General features: G+C 37.5%; 1 protein-coding gene across 3 annotated transcripts in view; it reads right to left on the reverse strand.

Moving 5' to 3' along the window:
• Positions 1-16,329, reverse strand: part of LOC128857895 (galactokinase-like) — a 122,605-nt gene that overhangs the window by 17,281 nt on the left and 88,995 nt on the right. For all 3 annotated transcript variants that reach the window (XM_054093717.1, XM_054093715.1, XM_054093714.1), the window contains exon 7: positions 8,982-9,088. In XM_054093717.1, the coding sequence (XP_053949692.1) occupies positions 8,982-9,088 (107 nt within the window). The remainder of the gene's footprint in view (positions 1-8,981; positions 9,089-16,329) is intronic.

Genomic DNA, 16,329 nt, shown 5'->3' on the forward strand with positions numbered 1-16,329 from the left:
ATATTATGAATGGCTGTGATTCTAAATATGCGAGATATTCAATAAAGTAAGAGTTTAGACAGCGATATCGGTACGGTGAACTAGATAGGGTTATTTGATAGGGGCGCCAGCCCTTGGTCGGGAAAAACCCGAATCATTCCGTTAACGTAAAACCGGCTACCATGGGGATCATCACCCCTGAAAGCCGTAATCGAAGTCAAAATACCACCCACAGCAGATGAAGAGCACCAGCTACACCGAGAGACCCGCGTAACCTTGGCAAAATTACGTTCTAGATACTGTAGCAGAATAAACTCCTACCTATTCAGAATTGACTCCGTCATACCAAACATATGTCCAGCATGTGAAGGCACTCTGCACGATACTAACCACCTTTTCACATGCTCCACCAAACCTACTCATCTAGCACCCCGTATCCTCTGGACCCCACTTGTCGAAACAGCAAGTTTCCTGGTTCTACCCTTAGGTAAGCTAGACGAAGACGACTGGTAGCAACATTGCACTGACAGAGTCTAGTAAGGAGCAACAACAGCGATATCGGGTTTTGGCAAAAGCCGGATAGTAGCTGAGAAAGCGTTGAATGCTTTTTCACGGCAGAAGTCAATCAAGGAAACTCCTTACGCTTATCAAATATACCCATTAGATAATGCTCGATGATGATGTCAACTACTGTACTTATGGATCGACCGATATTGATTCTGGGCTATACTTGCTTAGTTACCATATAAGTCGGTTCAATGGTACATCTGTTGTCGATCTCTGCGAAGTACACGGACCTCATTTAGATCTTAGGTTAGGTTAGGTTATAGTAGTAGTCGATCTGTACGACCAACTCATTTAGACCTTTCAGTAGCATTTTGATACCACTGTGCGGCACGAAAACCTCATTAATTTTTCTTCGTCTGATCATTTTGTGGCTCTTGTGAAGCGCAGGATTGGTGCCATCCCTACACCGTAAGTTCTGTAAGAGAAATGAAAAAGTATTTACCTAGAAAACATACTCTGATTGAAGCTATGGCTGGACAATTGCAAAAGACGTGCTCAACTATTTCTTCCTCTTCCTCATCTCTTCAACTTCTACAACATTCATAGGAGAAAACTCTTAGTCTCAAGGAATGTCTGCCAAAGGGCAAATGACCGATTATATACGTAAAAGAGCCCACCTTCCACCTTCCATCTTCCATCCTCTCTGGAAAGGCTAAGCAGTTCCTTTGCCTTGTTTTATTTATTTGCGGCTAAAGTAGCCAACGTTACGCATGTGTCTTCATCTCGCCACGTCCTTTTGGTAAAGAAATACCCACATACTGCGCAGAGTTGAGTGATTTAAGATCAGCTTCCCTCCTACTCAACTCATACGCGATGTAATTTCTGGAATGTCTCCGAATGGACTTTGTTTGTGGTATTTCAAATCTCATTTGCTAATTGCCTTCTACCATTAAATTGAAGTTCCCCGATCTACCCGCGCCCAGAAAGATCTCGCGACTTTGTAGGTTTGTGCATTAGCCCAGCGCTCGCTGAGTTGGCGGGAGGCCCATCTTTCCACAGGTTCTCAAGGAAACTGCAATCCTCTCATTTTGCAATGTTACCGTCCCCAATGTGCTCTGTCTAGCCAGATCATCAGCTCAGCAGTTTCCCTCTAGACCGCTGTCACCGGGAACCCAAATGAGCTTAATATCGAAGTATTTCGATGCAATCGAGAGGCAAGTCAGGCATTCCCTGACTAATTTCGAACGTACAAACAACGAGCCCAAGCCCTTAGTTGCCTCTTGGCTGTCAGAGTAGATATTCAACTCCTTTACAGCAATTACAGAAGCGAGAAACCAATCCCCGGCTTCCTTAGTTGCGGCTACTTCTATTTGAAAAACACTAGAGGGGTTCGGAAGGCTAAATTTGAGCTTGATGGGGAGCTCCGCGCAGAATACTCCTCAATCAACTCCTCCGCTCAACTTCGAGCCATCCGTAAACATGTTTTCAATGCCCTGCCTCCAAAGGGTGTACAATGATCCAGCACCATGGGGATGAACTCAAAGCTTTTAAAAATGCTAGAGTGTCCGTAGCTTAAGTTTAGCGTATGACCCGAACTCCTCAATCTGATTGCGGCGCATACAGTAGCAGTTTTTTCTTGCAATGTTCCCGGGTGCCACATTCATCAAAACGTTTAGTGCTAGAGTAGGACTAAGCCGAAGCGGCCCACTGATTCCAATGAGGGCAGACCTTTGACGAGCTTCTTAACTGATGTTATCCTTTACGGGCAGCAAAATTGGCTTTATAATTGAGTTATATCAGCTACTTATCCCAGGTACTTAACCCTGTCAGAGCGGACCAACGGGGCGCCTGCTATTGAGGGCAGAAAGACTCTACGTATTTTGTATTTCCTCGTAAATAACACGAGCTCCGTCTTCAGAGAACTTATCGAGAGAGGGCAATGTGCGGTCCATTTCACAACTAGAGTACCCTGTATCAGTTCCATCAAAGTACCTAACAACTTTCAACAGTCAGTTCCATCAAAGTACCTAACAACTTTCAACAGTCAAAACAATAACAATCATGAAGCTAACTTTGTATATTTAAATTTTTCTATTCGAGAAAGATTAACCAAAATAACTAAAAATGGAAGTAAAACCAATCATTTTGTATTGGTATATCTTGACACACATCGCCTTTAGTGCAAGCTACCATTGCCATGGCGTTGAACCATGAAATTTCGAAAGGCGTAAATAGCAGCTGCGCAAATGGGGAAATCACTCCTTTCCTTTCTCAGCGCTTACACGGGAATCAGTGGAAACCGTTGCAAAAATTCGCTGATTGAAAACTTGAATAGACTGGCATCTTGGCATACATATCCACTTATCCCTGCTGCCACCCACAGCTGCTTTTTCCTGATACTTGTACTGATTACCAGACGCTGGTACTTTAATCTGTATCCTTTGTACGAATAAAAGTTGCCTCATATTTGCATACCAAATTTCACAGAAGTAACGCGGCGCAACTTACGAAGGCATGCAGTGCATTCGTTTGCCTCTGATAAAGTCGATCACTTTCGTATTTATTACGGCAATTATAAAAAAGCGCTGGGAAAAAAGGATTGCAGATGCTAAAGAGATGAAGAGGTGAAATAGGAATATGGTACACCATCCCATGGATTGTATTTGCACTCGAAATAACTGGTTCGGAACTACAAAGACTTACCATGAGTTTGCTTTGCAGCTGAAGTAGGTAGTTTTCTCCCATTCTCTGGGGGCGAAATAAAACCAATTTAAGATGAAAGTACTAGTGACTAATATGCATTATGACAGTTTTCTTAAAAAGTTTTTTTTTTGTTGTTTCAATTGAGAATATTATCTATATGTATAATTTATCAAGTCAAAAATCAAAAAAAAAACACAAACAAACATATTGGAGGCATATAGTAAAAGCTCTCGTATTCTCAGGCAATTTTTTTCATTGCCTAATTAACTTTTAAATTATGTGCCTGAATGCTTTTCGAAGAAAAACAATTACCGCCACATGCAACAGCCTTGTACATTCGCAACGTTCATACCTATGAAAGAAAGGAAAAAAAAAGCAAAAGTAGTAAAAAGGCAACAACTGCTGCTGCAGAAATAAGCACTGTTCGTGGAGAGAATACCGTGAGTGTAAGGACTGCGCAAAAGTAGTTTTCAACATTCCAAAGTGGTAACTGCGACGTGGAGGACGCCCCGCGAGCTGATCGTGCTGAAGTCATTAACTCCGACGCCTTACTCGAACTCGTGGAAGCTGAACCACATTTGACAGTCGATATGAAAGCTCAGAGGTTAAGTTCATCGCATGGAACAGTTCACAGGCACTTGATTCAGTTGGGAAAGGTTTCAAAGCAGGGAAAATGGGTTCCGCATAGACTTTCTGTCGCCAACCTGCAGCGGAGAGTAAATGTGTGTTCTCAGCTGCTGCAACGGCTTGAAAATGAAAGTTTTTTGAACCGTATCGTTACTGGAGATAAAAAATGGGTGCTTCACAATAATCCTGTTCGCAAACGCCAATGGTTAGATAAAGATGAAACACCAGAACCGACCCCTGGAGATGGCCTTCACCTGTCTATTTGGTGGGATATAGCCGGTATTGTTTATTATGAACTTCTGGAACCAAACCAGACGATGACTGCTGATTGTTATTCCCATCAGTTGTCAAACCTAAAAGAGGCACCTAACAACAATCGACCGCCTTCAGTGAATAGACGCAAAGTTTTGTTTCACCACGACAACGCAAGACCTCATACCGCAAGGCAAACATTAGGCAAGCTGAACGAGCTCAGATGAGAGCTACCGCATCCACCACACTCTCCGGATATTGCACCTTGTGATTATCACCTTTTCCGTGGACTTCAATCCCCTCTGAGTAACAAGAACTACTCCTCAAAAGAAGCTTTAAAAAGGGATATGGAAGCGTATTGTGGCTCCAAGGACATAATATTTTTTGAGCAGGGAATTAAAAATTTGCCTAAACGTTGGGAAGACATTGTAAATAATGAAGGAAAATATATTATTGTTTAATAAATACTTTAAGCATCTTTTTTATTAATTTTAAAACCACCTTTAAAAAACGCACAAACTTATGGACTGACCTGATATATGGCTCGAAAACCAAGGTATAGTTTTCCAAGCTTCTTCCCCCGGAAAGAGCGAATAGCCATTCTAAGCGACAGTGAGACGGGACTCGAGCTCTTGCTGAGCTTTTCTAATAATTTGTGATATGAAATTTGATTTGGTCCTTTAAATGGAGGCACCAAAAATCTTATGTCGCCTACGAATGGCAAATGATTTGTATGATAATATTTTTCATTGCAAAAATAAGCCTAAGGAGTGGCGCACGCCCCTCTGCGCTATCAGAAAAAACTTTTTTTACCCAATTTGATGTTTCATGTCCACAATCGGATATTTGCGCCGGGTTATGGCAACATTCAAATTTATTCGACTGGTATTAAATAAAAATAAAAATATAAATATTTTAAGTGGCTGTATTTATTTATTCCGCAGCCTATAAAAACTATACGAAGGATATTTATTAATGTTGCAAATATAAATTCTGCACTAATTATGTCCGTGTGTAATTTGGTTTTTTGATAAGCGACATTTTCCAAAATGTGTCCAGACATTTGATACATTCTAGGCTCACAAATAAGACGCATTGAAGTTTCTAATGCATTGCCAAAAAATAGATTTCTCTTCAATTCTTTTTTTTTTTTTTTTTTGTTTTGGCAAGCATTTGCATGGAGCAAGTTTAAATTTTTTCCTTTGCATAATTTTTTTGTTTTCTTTCACGGCTCACATTTCCGAGCGATATCATATTTTTGTATGCGCTTAGATTTTTTATACTCTTCCATTCTTAATCACTTCTACCATTTACATTTAAAATTACACGAATTGCGTGAATGGCGCGAGCAAATACAAGACGATTGCCATGAAAAAACAAAAACCCGCCACCATTGCACTCACATAATCAACGAACAGTGCAATGAACAGCTGCGCATAGTCGAACCGAGAGCCAAGTGCCATAATTGAAGCGCCTGCACAAAGGCTCAGTAGCGCTAATTTTTACCGAATAGCAGCAGTCAAAATTTCATTCTACCAATCCATTCACATTGCTACGCGCCTCTGCTGCTGAAAATTAGAGCTCCTACATTTTTCTCCACATCTCACATCCTACTCCACCTCCATCACCAAACCTGCCTGCCCCTCATTTATTTCACTATTTCTCGGTCGCCCTCTCTCTCTCTCTCACTCACTTTCCCCCACTTTCAGTTCAAACTACTTGCAAAGCGAAAAACTAAAGTGATTCACAAAAACGCCAGCGCAGCCGCATATACACATACATACAAGCATACATTTTCATTCGTTACAAAAAGAGTTTTTGCCGTCAGCAATGCAGTTCATGTGGGGTCAAACGTATGTAATTTGAAGCTAATGAGCATTGCTCTTTTGTACTTGTACGTACATCATTTGCATGTACCATTCACACTGAATGTGCTGCAATTATTGTAGAGCCTCAATCTCAAATACATATACATGCATGCACTCAACTACACACACGCACACACATTTATGCCTTTTCGCTTGTAGTTATTCTTATATAGGTGGAGTCTAAGCTGGCGTTCAGGTCGTTGAAGGTTGAAATGCCAAATGCGCTATTGCGCTTTTTATTGTTGCTGCAATTGAAGTTGCTCGTAGATATTCGGATTTTCATTAGTTTTGTTGAAGAAAATTAGTTAAGCTTGGAAATTAATACAAAGGTGTAACGTTTAGCAGGTTTTTGATTATTTTCTTTTGAATAGCAAAAGCAATTACTTAATTGTTCGCAAAAAATTAAGGAACCTTTTCTTTATGCAAATGCTTTTCTGAGGCAAATGCTTGATGTAAAAATGAACTTTAAATTTAAAAATAATATATATATATATATATATGAAGAAAAACAAACAAGGCATATTAACACTAGAAAGACTGAAAGTTAGTATATACCTATATTGCCCAAATGCAGTCAAAATCACTGCCTTATGAAAAAATAACTAATGTGTAAAGAAATTTGTTTAAAGTTAATTTTTAATATTTTTTATATTATTTACAGTTAGTAGTACATATTAACAATAAAAAATTTACTTCACTCGAAAAAAAAATAATTTATTCATTTTTATTTGCACATTTTATGCAAATTAAGGTGGAAATCTTTTTATGTGTACATCTTCCGCAAACATATATTTGACATTTTGCACATATATTATTTGTTTTGTTTTTGTGGCAAAGTCGTATTTGACAAATTTTGCGTTTGTTAGAATGGGTTGCATTTGATGATGTTGCAGTTGATCTTTTTGGGTCTTCATGTTCTGATGAATTTTTCTGTCTTGCAGACCTGACAATTGAAACAAGAACTCTTTTCGTTGCGTTTGTATTCCTGCCATTTTTTTGTAAAGGATCCAATCATTTATTGCAGCCAAATCTAAAATATTGAAAAATATTTGGAGGGGCCATCTACGAGAACTAGATTTTACTCTGTATTTTCCGGCCATTTGATTCGTCATATCAACTCCCCATTTTGTGCTGGTAAAATTGTGCTGCTAAAATTGTATAGATTCCGGTAACATTTTTTTATTACTTTTATCAATTTTCACAAATTTATGTTTAGAACTTAGAACAGCTACTTTTTTATTTAGTTTGCTTTTATATAGTGTAAGAACACAATTCTCTGATTTATATAGCAGAGTGGAAAAACGAGGCGTCTTATCCTATGTCGCGAGTGACAAGCTAGTGAAAAAGTTGTCGGTCGTGATATTTCTTCCACAGTTTGTATATGGCCCGACAAGTTTCAGAACAACGTGCTCACTGAGAAGCATTGACGATGGTCGTTGTTCATCTTTCCCCAAATAAGGAAAACCATTTAAAATATATTTGCTACTAACATTTATTAGGCATATACTGGGTAAACCTGCTCCTGGCTTTTGACGGAAATAGTTGCTCGCCAACTGTGATATTTTGGGCTGGTTGATAGCACGCTTGACAATTTTCAATGAACTTGTCCCATATTTCCGAAACCAAGGCATATTTATTTGTTTGTAGGCGTCTACTTCTTTCGCTACTTCTGTCAAACCATACTTCTGTCGGACCATAAATAACTCAGTTTTAAATTTTTTGCTTCGTAAGCTCCACGACCATATAAAATCCGAATAAATGCACGTATTTCTGGTACTGATGTTATCCAATCGTTCCTCGAATTTCGGCGGCCTTCTTCTTCTGTGCACTTTTTTATATGTTTGATAACATAGTTATCTATTATCAACGAGAATGCACTATAGGATTATCTGCCATAATGTTCCTTTTTGCATAGCCTGTTGGGCTTTTCACACCCTTGAAAAGACAAGTAGATGGTAACCTTCCAGGAATACCACCTTCGTAAAATTTTGACCATACAGTACCGTCGGCAGCTGTTTCGGTCTCCTGAAAGATATTTTCAATTTCTTCATCAGAGTCTGCACTATTTAGCACCCTTCACCTTTTCCTGGGCATATTGATGACACTTTTATTTTCATCATTGGTGATCGACTCTTCATCACTATCTTCAGTGTCAGATGTTTCACTTTGAATATAATCCACTTCATCTTCAGATGATAGTTCAGAACTTGTTGCATCTGACTTTATATCGGAGCACTCTTCACTTGTGTTCGTTAGCTTTTCCAATAACTCACTTCTATTCGACATTTCTTTCATGAATTTAGGGAACAAAAGACATAAAATAAACAATTTCTTAGAACAAGACTGTATAAAGATTCGAATAACAAGTACTACTTAAGCTTATTGAGCAACTGCAACTTATCAAGTATACTGCCAAATCGACAAATTATCATGTGGCAGAAACCGTAAAATGCTCTAACGGTAAAAAATTGTGTCATTATATACGTAATTTTTTTTCTAATTGAAACTACAGAGGCAGTCAAAATGACTTCCTTGGGCAATCTAGTGTTAATTGATATATCACCAATAATAATTATGGATCAATTTGGAGTCAATATCTCAATTTTAAAAATTTCCCACCGTACTTAATAACACTCGAATATTAAAAATAACGAAAACAAGGGGATCCATCAATAAACACGTCTGTACGGTACGACAGATTAGTTACCTAGTTTTAACGGTGACTGGCGCATATTTTTGAGGTCGGCCTAAATTGCGTATATGGTAGGAAGTATATTAGAAAAATTCTATAGGACAAAGGCAATGATAGGCCAATACAACTGAAAAATGTCAAATGCAAAAAATTTCAGAGACTATTGAAAATATAAATGGAAAATATAACGTAGTTTAATTTATTTCGCTAGTTTCGTGTTCTTGTTCGTCAAAAAGCTCATAACCGCGCACACACACATGCCAACATAGGCATGCATACATATCCACGTACATATTTATGTAGTTGTAGTTACGTATTAATTAAAAAGTATAACTGAAGGGGGATGCACTCACCTTTGTAAAATCGCGTGCCTTCAAGGCTTCGGCTGCATCTTGTGTTCGTTTCGTTTCCGTTATGACATGACGGGCGCGACGTAACAGTATCGGTTCCGACTGCAACACTGTAATTAAATCAACGCAAAGAAACCATCGTTAGTGCGAAATTTCAAGCACCAGGCCACCAAGTGTGCGCTTGTGTGTGGGTACACATACATACATACATGAGAATTTCATTTAAGCACAATATTGTGTGTATGTGCGTATGCATTTGCCTACGGGTTAATGATTAAAAAAATAACTATGAATGAGTAACATTTTTAATGAGTTGCAGCGCTCTTTCAACTCTTTCGAGCCCCCGTGCACGGAATGCGCCTGGAAAAGTGAAGGAATTGCGAAAAAAAGTGCGCAAACTTGCAAAGAAATGCAAAAGTAATGTAAAGAAAGTACGCTGCCTCCCGCTTGCCGGTGCTATTCTTCATTTATTTATTAAAAGAAAAAAAAAAAGAAAACAGCTTCGCTTTGCATTCAATAGTTGCAACTTGCATGGGTTAATGCAAGAATGCATACAAGCGGATGAAAAGTAAGGTGAACTAAGTTCAGGTAGACGACCCCTCCGTCCAATGCCACAGCTGCCAATTGCATGGCTTTGAAATGGTCTGAAGTAGCTCCTAATCTGCCAGTAATTGCTACTCTAGGTGGTGGGCACTGTGAGCAGATGTATATATGCCCGTAGCAGCAGCAGAAAGTATAGGCGCACTTGCAGCCGATACATGCAGTACCTAGACCTACATGCATTCTATCTTGCTTAGGTTGGTAAAGGACGTAGCAAGAGGTAGCAGGCGCATGGGGAAATGCCAATCTGATGTGGCGGCATAATTGCGTATTCACACCTAATGATTTCCGTACACACTTCTCTGCTGCTACTCCTTTCTTTTATTCTTAAGTCACATTTTTTTTCACTTATTTTCTGCTTGTTCTACTCTCTACTCAGCCATAGTTGTGGAAAAGCGAAAAAAGGCAGCTAAAGTCGAATTTATAGCACAAAGCCACATTACACCTAATTAACAAAAGAATGCGCGAAAATGGTTTTAAAATTTTACCTTAATTGAAAGCAAAAATTCCATTAAAAGGATTATAAAACAGCTTTCAGTTGTGGCTTATTTTTTCTTATACTTTCTTTTTTTTGTTTTTGAAAGTTTTCTTGTGTTAAATTGTAAGCCAACAAAGTTTGTGCACCGCTAAGCATAATAAATTCACAAAAGAATTATCAACTAAAATCAAAAGGAGAGCTGTGTGAGAAGGCTTTGGTGAGTTAACAAAACAAAAAAGAGCCAAGCAAAAAAATTTAATAACGAAAAATGCATTTTTCAATTACAGCAAAAGAATAGCAAAATGCAACGATAATATCGCAATTACCAGCCGACGAGCAGAGGCGTAAAGTAATTCAAGCGAATTCAAAACAAAAAAAAAGGAAAAAAAAGCTTACCAACAATGCAATACTCGTTGCATGCAACTCATAATCAATGTGTAAAAATCTTCTTGCCAGAAATGCGATTATCAGTAGCCAGAAGTCGTGAGCCAGCCAACAGAAATTCTCTCAAGCACACGCACACATACACATGCATTAATAGCAATGCCAGCCAAATGGAACTTTCCACATGAAAACTACAGAAAATGTGAAAAATGAAATGATTGCATTTTGTTAAGAATTCAATTGAGTTTTCAATACTTGCTTTTCATAGATAATCTTTCGATTTAGTGCAGCAGCCAATAACAGATAAACGGAAATGTGCCATTTTAGGCGTTGCAATGGCCAAAGGGCCGACCGGCTAGCAGGGAAGTGAGCCGCCCAATATGTGACAAAAGCCTAAGGAAATGTCTGTGGATTTATGATGATAGATACAAGTTTCAGAAGATATTGGAAAAATTCGAAAATGGGAATTTTTAGTTTGTATGCTCACTGGTTGAGAAAAACATATACACATGCATTGGTGGCCAACTGAGCGACTTACTACAGAAAATTTGAGCCCGTTGCTAATTAAAAATGTGAAACTTTGTTGTTTTTAAGGAAAATCGCACTGTGTAATAAACACGGTTGTTGCTGTTGTTGTTGTAGCAGCTGACTACACCATCCAGAAATGTTATTAATTTACTACTTATTTTATCTTATCAACGGGTTGGAGAGTATATGTGCTTATGAATATAAAAGTAAATGTAGAACGAAGCAGAAAAATACAATATACGTATTAAAATATTGCTATCAATCCAAGGGTTTTTGAGAAATCCTCGCTCTCAAGAGTTTTATGCAGCGAGTTGCCACCTATTTAAGAGCGAGGTAAATTAATAAATAAAATTTTACCTCACTCGTACCAACGCAAGTTTTTAAAGAACGCTTAAAAAAGAAAAATTTTTGGAAACAGTTGCCACCTATCTGTATAATGGAAATTAATTAAATAAAATTTAGCAATACTGCTATAAAATGCAACATTTTTGAGAAATCTAGTACCGATAATTTTTTTTTTGGAAGTTGCTGCCTCCTTTCTGAAAACCAAAGAAATCAATTAATAAAAGCAAAAAAAAAAAATTTGTAGCGAGTTGCCACCTATTTAAAAACAAAGAAGTTTGCTAAGTAAAATATTATACCACTAGTATTAAACGCCAGTTTTTAAAGAACGCTTAAAGCAATAAATATTTTTTGGAAAGCGTTGCCACCTATTCAAAAACAAGGTAAATTAATAAATAAAATTGTGCACCACTGGTATAAAACCACAAGTTTTTGAACATCACTTAAAACAAGATATATTTTTGGAGAGAGTTGCCACCTATTAAAAACAAGGGAAACTAATAAATAAAATTTTACATCACTGGTATCAAATGTAGGTTGTTCAAGACCGCTTAAAACAAGAAATATTTTTTGGAGAGAGTTGCCCCCTATCTTTATAATAGAAATAAATTAAATAAAACTTAGCAGTTCTGCTATCGAATGCAATATTTTTGAGAAATCCTTGTACCGATATTTTTTTTTGGAACGTGTTGCCACCTATTTGAAAACAAGAGGAATCGATTAATAAAAGTTCGCACCATTGGTGTCAAATGCAAGTTTTTACAAAAAAATGACAATGACAAAAAAAAATTTTGGTGCGAGTTGCCACCTATTTAAAAATTTGGAAGATTTCTATGTAAAATATTACACCACTAGTATTAAACGCCAGTTTTTAAGGAACGCTAAGCAAAAATTTTTTTTTGATGAGTTGCCATCTATTTAAAAACAAGGCCAATTAATAAATAAAACTATGCACCACTGGTATAAAATCGCACATCTTTAAAGAACGCATAAAACAATAAATATTTCTTGGATAGCGTTGCCACCTCTTCAAATACAAGAGAAATTTATAAATAGATTTTTGTATTACTGGTATAAAACTGCAAGTCTTTAAAGAACGCTTAAAACAATAATTATTTCTTGGATAGCGTTGCCACCTATTTAAAAACAAGGCAAATTAGTAAATAAAATGTTGTATCACTGGTATCAAGCGCAAGTTATTAAAGAGCGCTTAAAGTAACAAATATTTTTTGGGGAGTTGCCACCTATGTAATTTCATAATGGAAATTAATTGAATAAATTTTAACAATACTGCTTTCAAGCGATAGGTTTAACGGAAGATCTAATACGACAGTTTTTTTAGCGAGTTGCCACCAATCTCAAAAATTACAATTACTTAAATTGTTTTTGAGCGAGTTACCATCTATTTAAAATTATGTGAAATTAATAAATACAATTTTACTTTCGGAAAACTTAGAGCCCTATTAAAAACATATTTGGATGTTTTAGAGAAAAGCGGAATAATTAGGTTTAGTTCCACTATAATTTTAGTCCATTGCAATAGTTTTTATGATTTTCTATTTGTATTACTAACTCCTCATTAGATGGGTATTTTTTGTCCCTTCTGCGAGAATCGTCCAGAAGTACTCATAACAGAGAGATATAGTGGGTTAAAATTTACGAAAAAAACATTCCTCACAGATTTCTATTATACGTCTTTCGAGGGTTGTTTGAAAAGTCCGCGCAAATTCAGAGAGATGACTTAAAGGCGTAAATAATTTATACTTTTGAGAGGGTACCTAAGAGACTAGAAAAAGGTTTGCTTATAAGAAAAGTGTAAAAAAGTTAATAATATGTTGTGGGAGGGTTGTCCACTTAAGGACAAATTAAATTTTTTAAATTCTTAAGGGAAATGTCCGCTTAACAGAGCTGTCTGCGAGGAGAGAATGCTGTACTCTTTAAAGGTGTACGTTCCGTCATGAAAGCCACCCAAGCACATTTCGTCTCTACTTTTTGTCAAGCTGTCGTACTTTTTCTAAGTTGATTTTAAGTTATGAAAGTATAAAGTTAAAATAACTAGGCAGAAAAGAGAAATTATGTTTTTCAATCTCTTATTCTTCATTTGCCCAAAAAAAGTATTTATGAACCAGATATTTTTGTCACCTGCACTGCCCTGCTTACTGTCAACGCCAGCCCTAATAAGTACAACGGGATAACTTCATGGTTGCAGAACAAAAGCATAATCAGGCAGCAATGCAACCATAAAATGCCGCCGCTTTTACGGCGAGTTTTCTCCAAGAAAATGGGTCGCAATGCAGTGTCAATAAAACTTCTCTTTGCTCACTCAAACTATCTTTTATTGCAAATTTCCGCACCGCCTTTGTTTCGGCACTTTGAATGTGTCCTTACGAGAAATCGTTGCTTTGGCAAGCGGCCAAAGTAATCAACAGCCAAACTCAGCTGGCGGTAGAGCAGAGAAAAGGAGCTGGTATGCCAGGAGCAAATTACCTAAGAATGAGACAGGAAAGACAGGACGAATTGAAAGGATTGTAGCCAAAATAGCATTTCTCTACGTGGCAGGGCCGATGTAATCAAGTACTTATTAACTGCTGACGTAAATATTTAAATGGAAATAACTTTCAATCATAAACACCGCCACTCGTAGTGATTTTCCAAAGTTACGTATGTATAAAAAATGATTACAAATCTGATAGAACTTAAAGGCAGGTAACTTTTATTGAAGCATAACTCATGCGAAGCTCAATAAAAACATTCCAATTTTTATGAAGTCGCTTTGATTATGGCGCTTCATGTCAGCAAGCGTATCCACAGTAGACAAGTAAAAAAAATGTTGAAGCATCAATCAACGATGAATAAATTTTGCTCACACCAAATCCTTGAAAAGAAGCCAACGAAAATGTGGGTGCTCAAAAAGTACTGTAAATAAACGAAAAGATAAAAACTCTGGCAAGGTAAGCAAAGATGAATTGTGTATATGCGGCCGTATTTCAAGACAGTGTTTCCAAAGCGAATGGAATGGTGCGCAAAATTTGCTCTTCTTCAACTTTTTAAATCCCTATAGAAAGCGAAAATACCGAATCATTGAGAAGTGAGCGATGTAAAGGTGTCGCTAATATTCCTCGCAAATAATTCTTAGATTAGTTAAAAATTTGTTGCACAAACACGGTTTTCTTAGGATGCTTAATATAGTGCATTGAAGCCAAAAATGGCAGTATTAAGAGCATGCGATTATTTGTTCGAATCGGTAGAAATTTTCTCGTCATATATATGACTTGAAATTATCCCGTCTTATGTTCACAAGAAGAGCATGTAAGGCAAGTTATTCACTTCCCAGAACTTTCGACTACTTTTTTAAGCATTTCGGGCAATATATCACAGTTCAGGGTTCATAAGCACAAACCAATACGAAGGCATTAAATCACATGACATTTAACTTCAGGTTACTTTCGGAGCCTAATAATATCATCGACAAGTTAGTTCAATAAATTTCTACAAGACACTTTTCATGCATTTCCGAAAACAAGAAAAGTGTTTCAAAAAGTTTTACTATTATTTTTGTTTTGCTAGTGGAAATAACTTTGTGGCTTGCGTCAAATAGAGTCCCGCACCTGGTTTTTTCACATAACTGGCGTCTATTTTGAACCGACTACTCCCCAATTCGGCCGCCGTGGCCGAATGGGTTGGTGCGTGACTTCCATTCGGAATTCAGAGACAGAACGTCGGTTCGAATCTCGGTGTAAGATCAAAAATTAAGAAAAAGTTTTCTCTAATAGCGGTCGCCCCTCAGCAGGCAATGGCAAAACCTCCGAGTGTATTTCTGCCATGAAAAAGCTCCTCACAAAAACGAAATATCTGCCATTCGGAGTCGGCTTGAAGCTGTAGTTCCCTCCATTTGTGGAACAACATCAAGACGTACGCCACAAAGAGGAGTAAGAGCTCGGCCAAACACACAAAAAGGTTGTATGGGCCAATTATATTGTATATATATATATTAGGGCGTGTCGATTTAAAAATCGCTCATTGCTCTGTGAAAATCGTATTCTAGGGATCAAAACAAGAAACTTTGCCGAAGGAACCATACCTCTAAAACGAATTCTGATGTCCCCCAATTTGGGTCGAACGAAAAATCCCACTTTGACCCATTTAGAGTGCTCCAATCGAGTCCAAATGTATGACCGACCCCCACTAACTTTGGACGGCCGATCCACCCATGCCAGTGGCACATCTCCTGGAACTCCCCTGGGGGTTCCCCATACAATCATTTCAAAATATCACCATTTTTGGCCTTTACATGAGAAAAGAAACTAAAAAGTTCGACCCAAATTGGGTGACATCAGAATTCGTTTTAGAGGTATGGTTCTTTCGGCAAAATTTCTTATTCTGATCCCTAGAATATGGTTTTCACAGAGCAATGGGCGATTTTTTTGCCTCCCCACAAATCGATCCGCCCTAGTATATATATATATATATTTTTTTTTTTTATAATATTTTTATTGAACAAACACGAGCTTCATTATATAGTAGAATAGATTGTCAAATCTTTCTTTGTTTTCCATTTTATATCGATTTCTTTAAAATTCCAAAGTTCAATAATCAGTGATTTTCAGCGAAACATTTTAAATTATTTTCGAATAACACCAGGGACAAAATCTCCCCACTGTACGCTAGAGCCTGCGCTGATGGCTTTTGGAATTTTGCAATTTTTTGTGAATGATTTGAGAAATTCTTGTGCATGCAGGCGAGTACAGAATTCAGGCATGGACCTTCAGGCATACGATCGTTTATATGAATGTATGCGGATAAATGTGGCATGGATGTAAGAAACCATGTAGGAGCAGGGAGTAAGCATAAAATCAGCAAAAATATGACAAAGAGGATGGCCACGTAAGAACATCAACACACACACACACACACACATGCACATGAAAGCACACAAACACACACCGTCCAAGGCAAAGAAGCGACGAAAGCTGAGTTGAGCGCATAAATCGCAACACTTACTACGTGAACCTCATGTGG

Source organism: Anastrepha ludens, chromosome 3 (genome assembly GCF_028408465.1).
Source record: "Anastrepha ludens isolate Willacy chromosome 3, idAnaLude1.1, whole genome shotgun sequence".
NCBI classification, from domain to species: domain Eukaryota; kingdom Metazoa; phylum Arthropoda; class Insecta; order Diptera; family Tephritidae; genus Anastrepha; species Anastrepha ludens.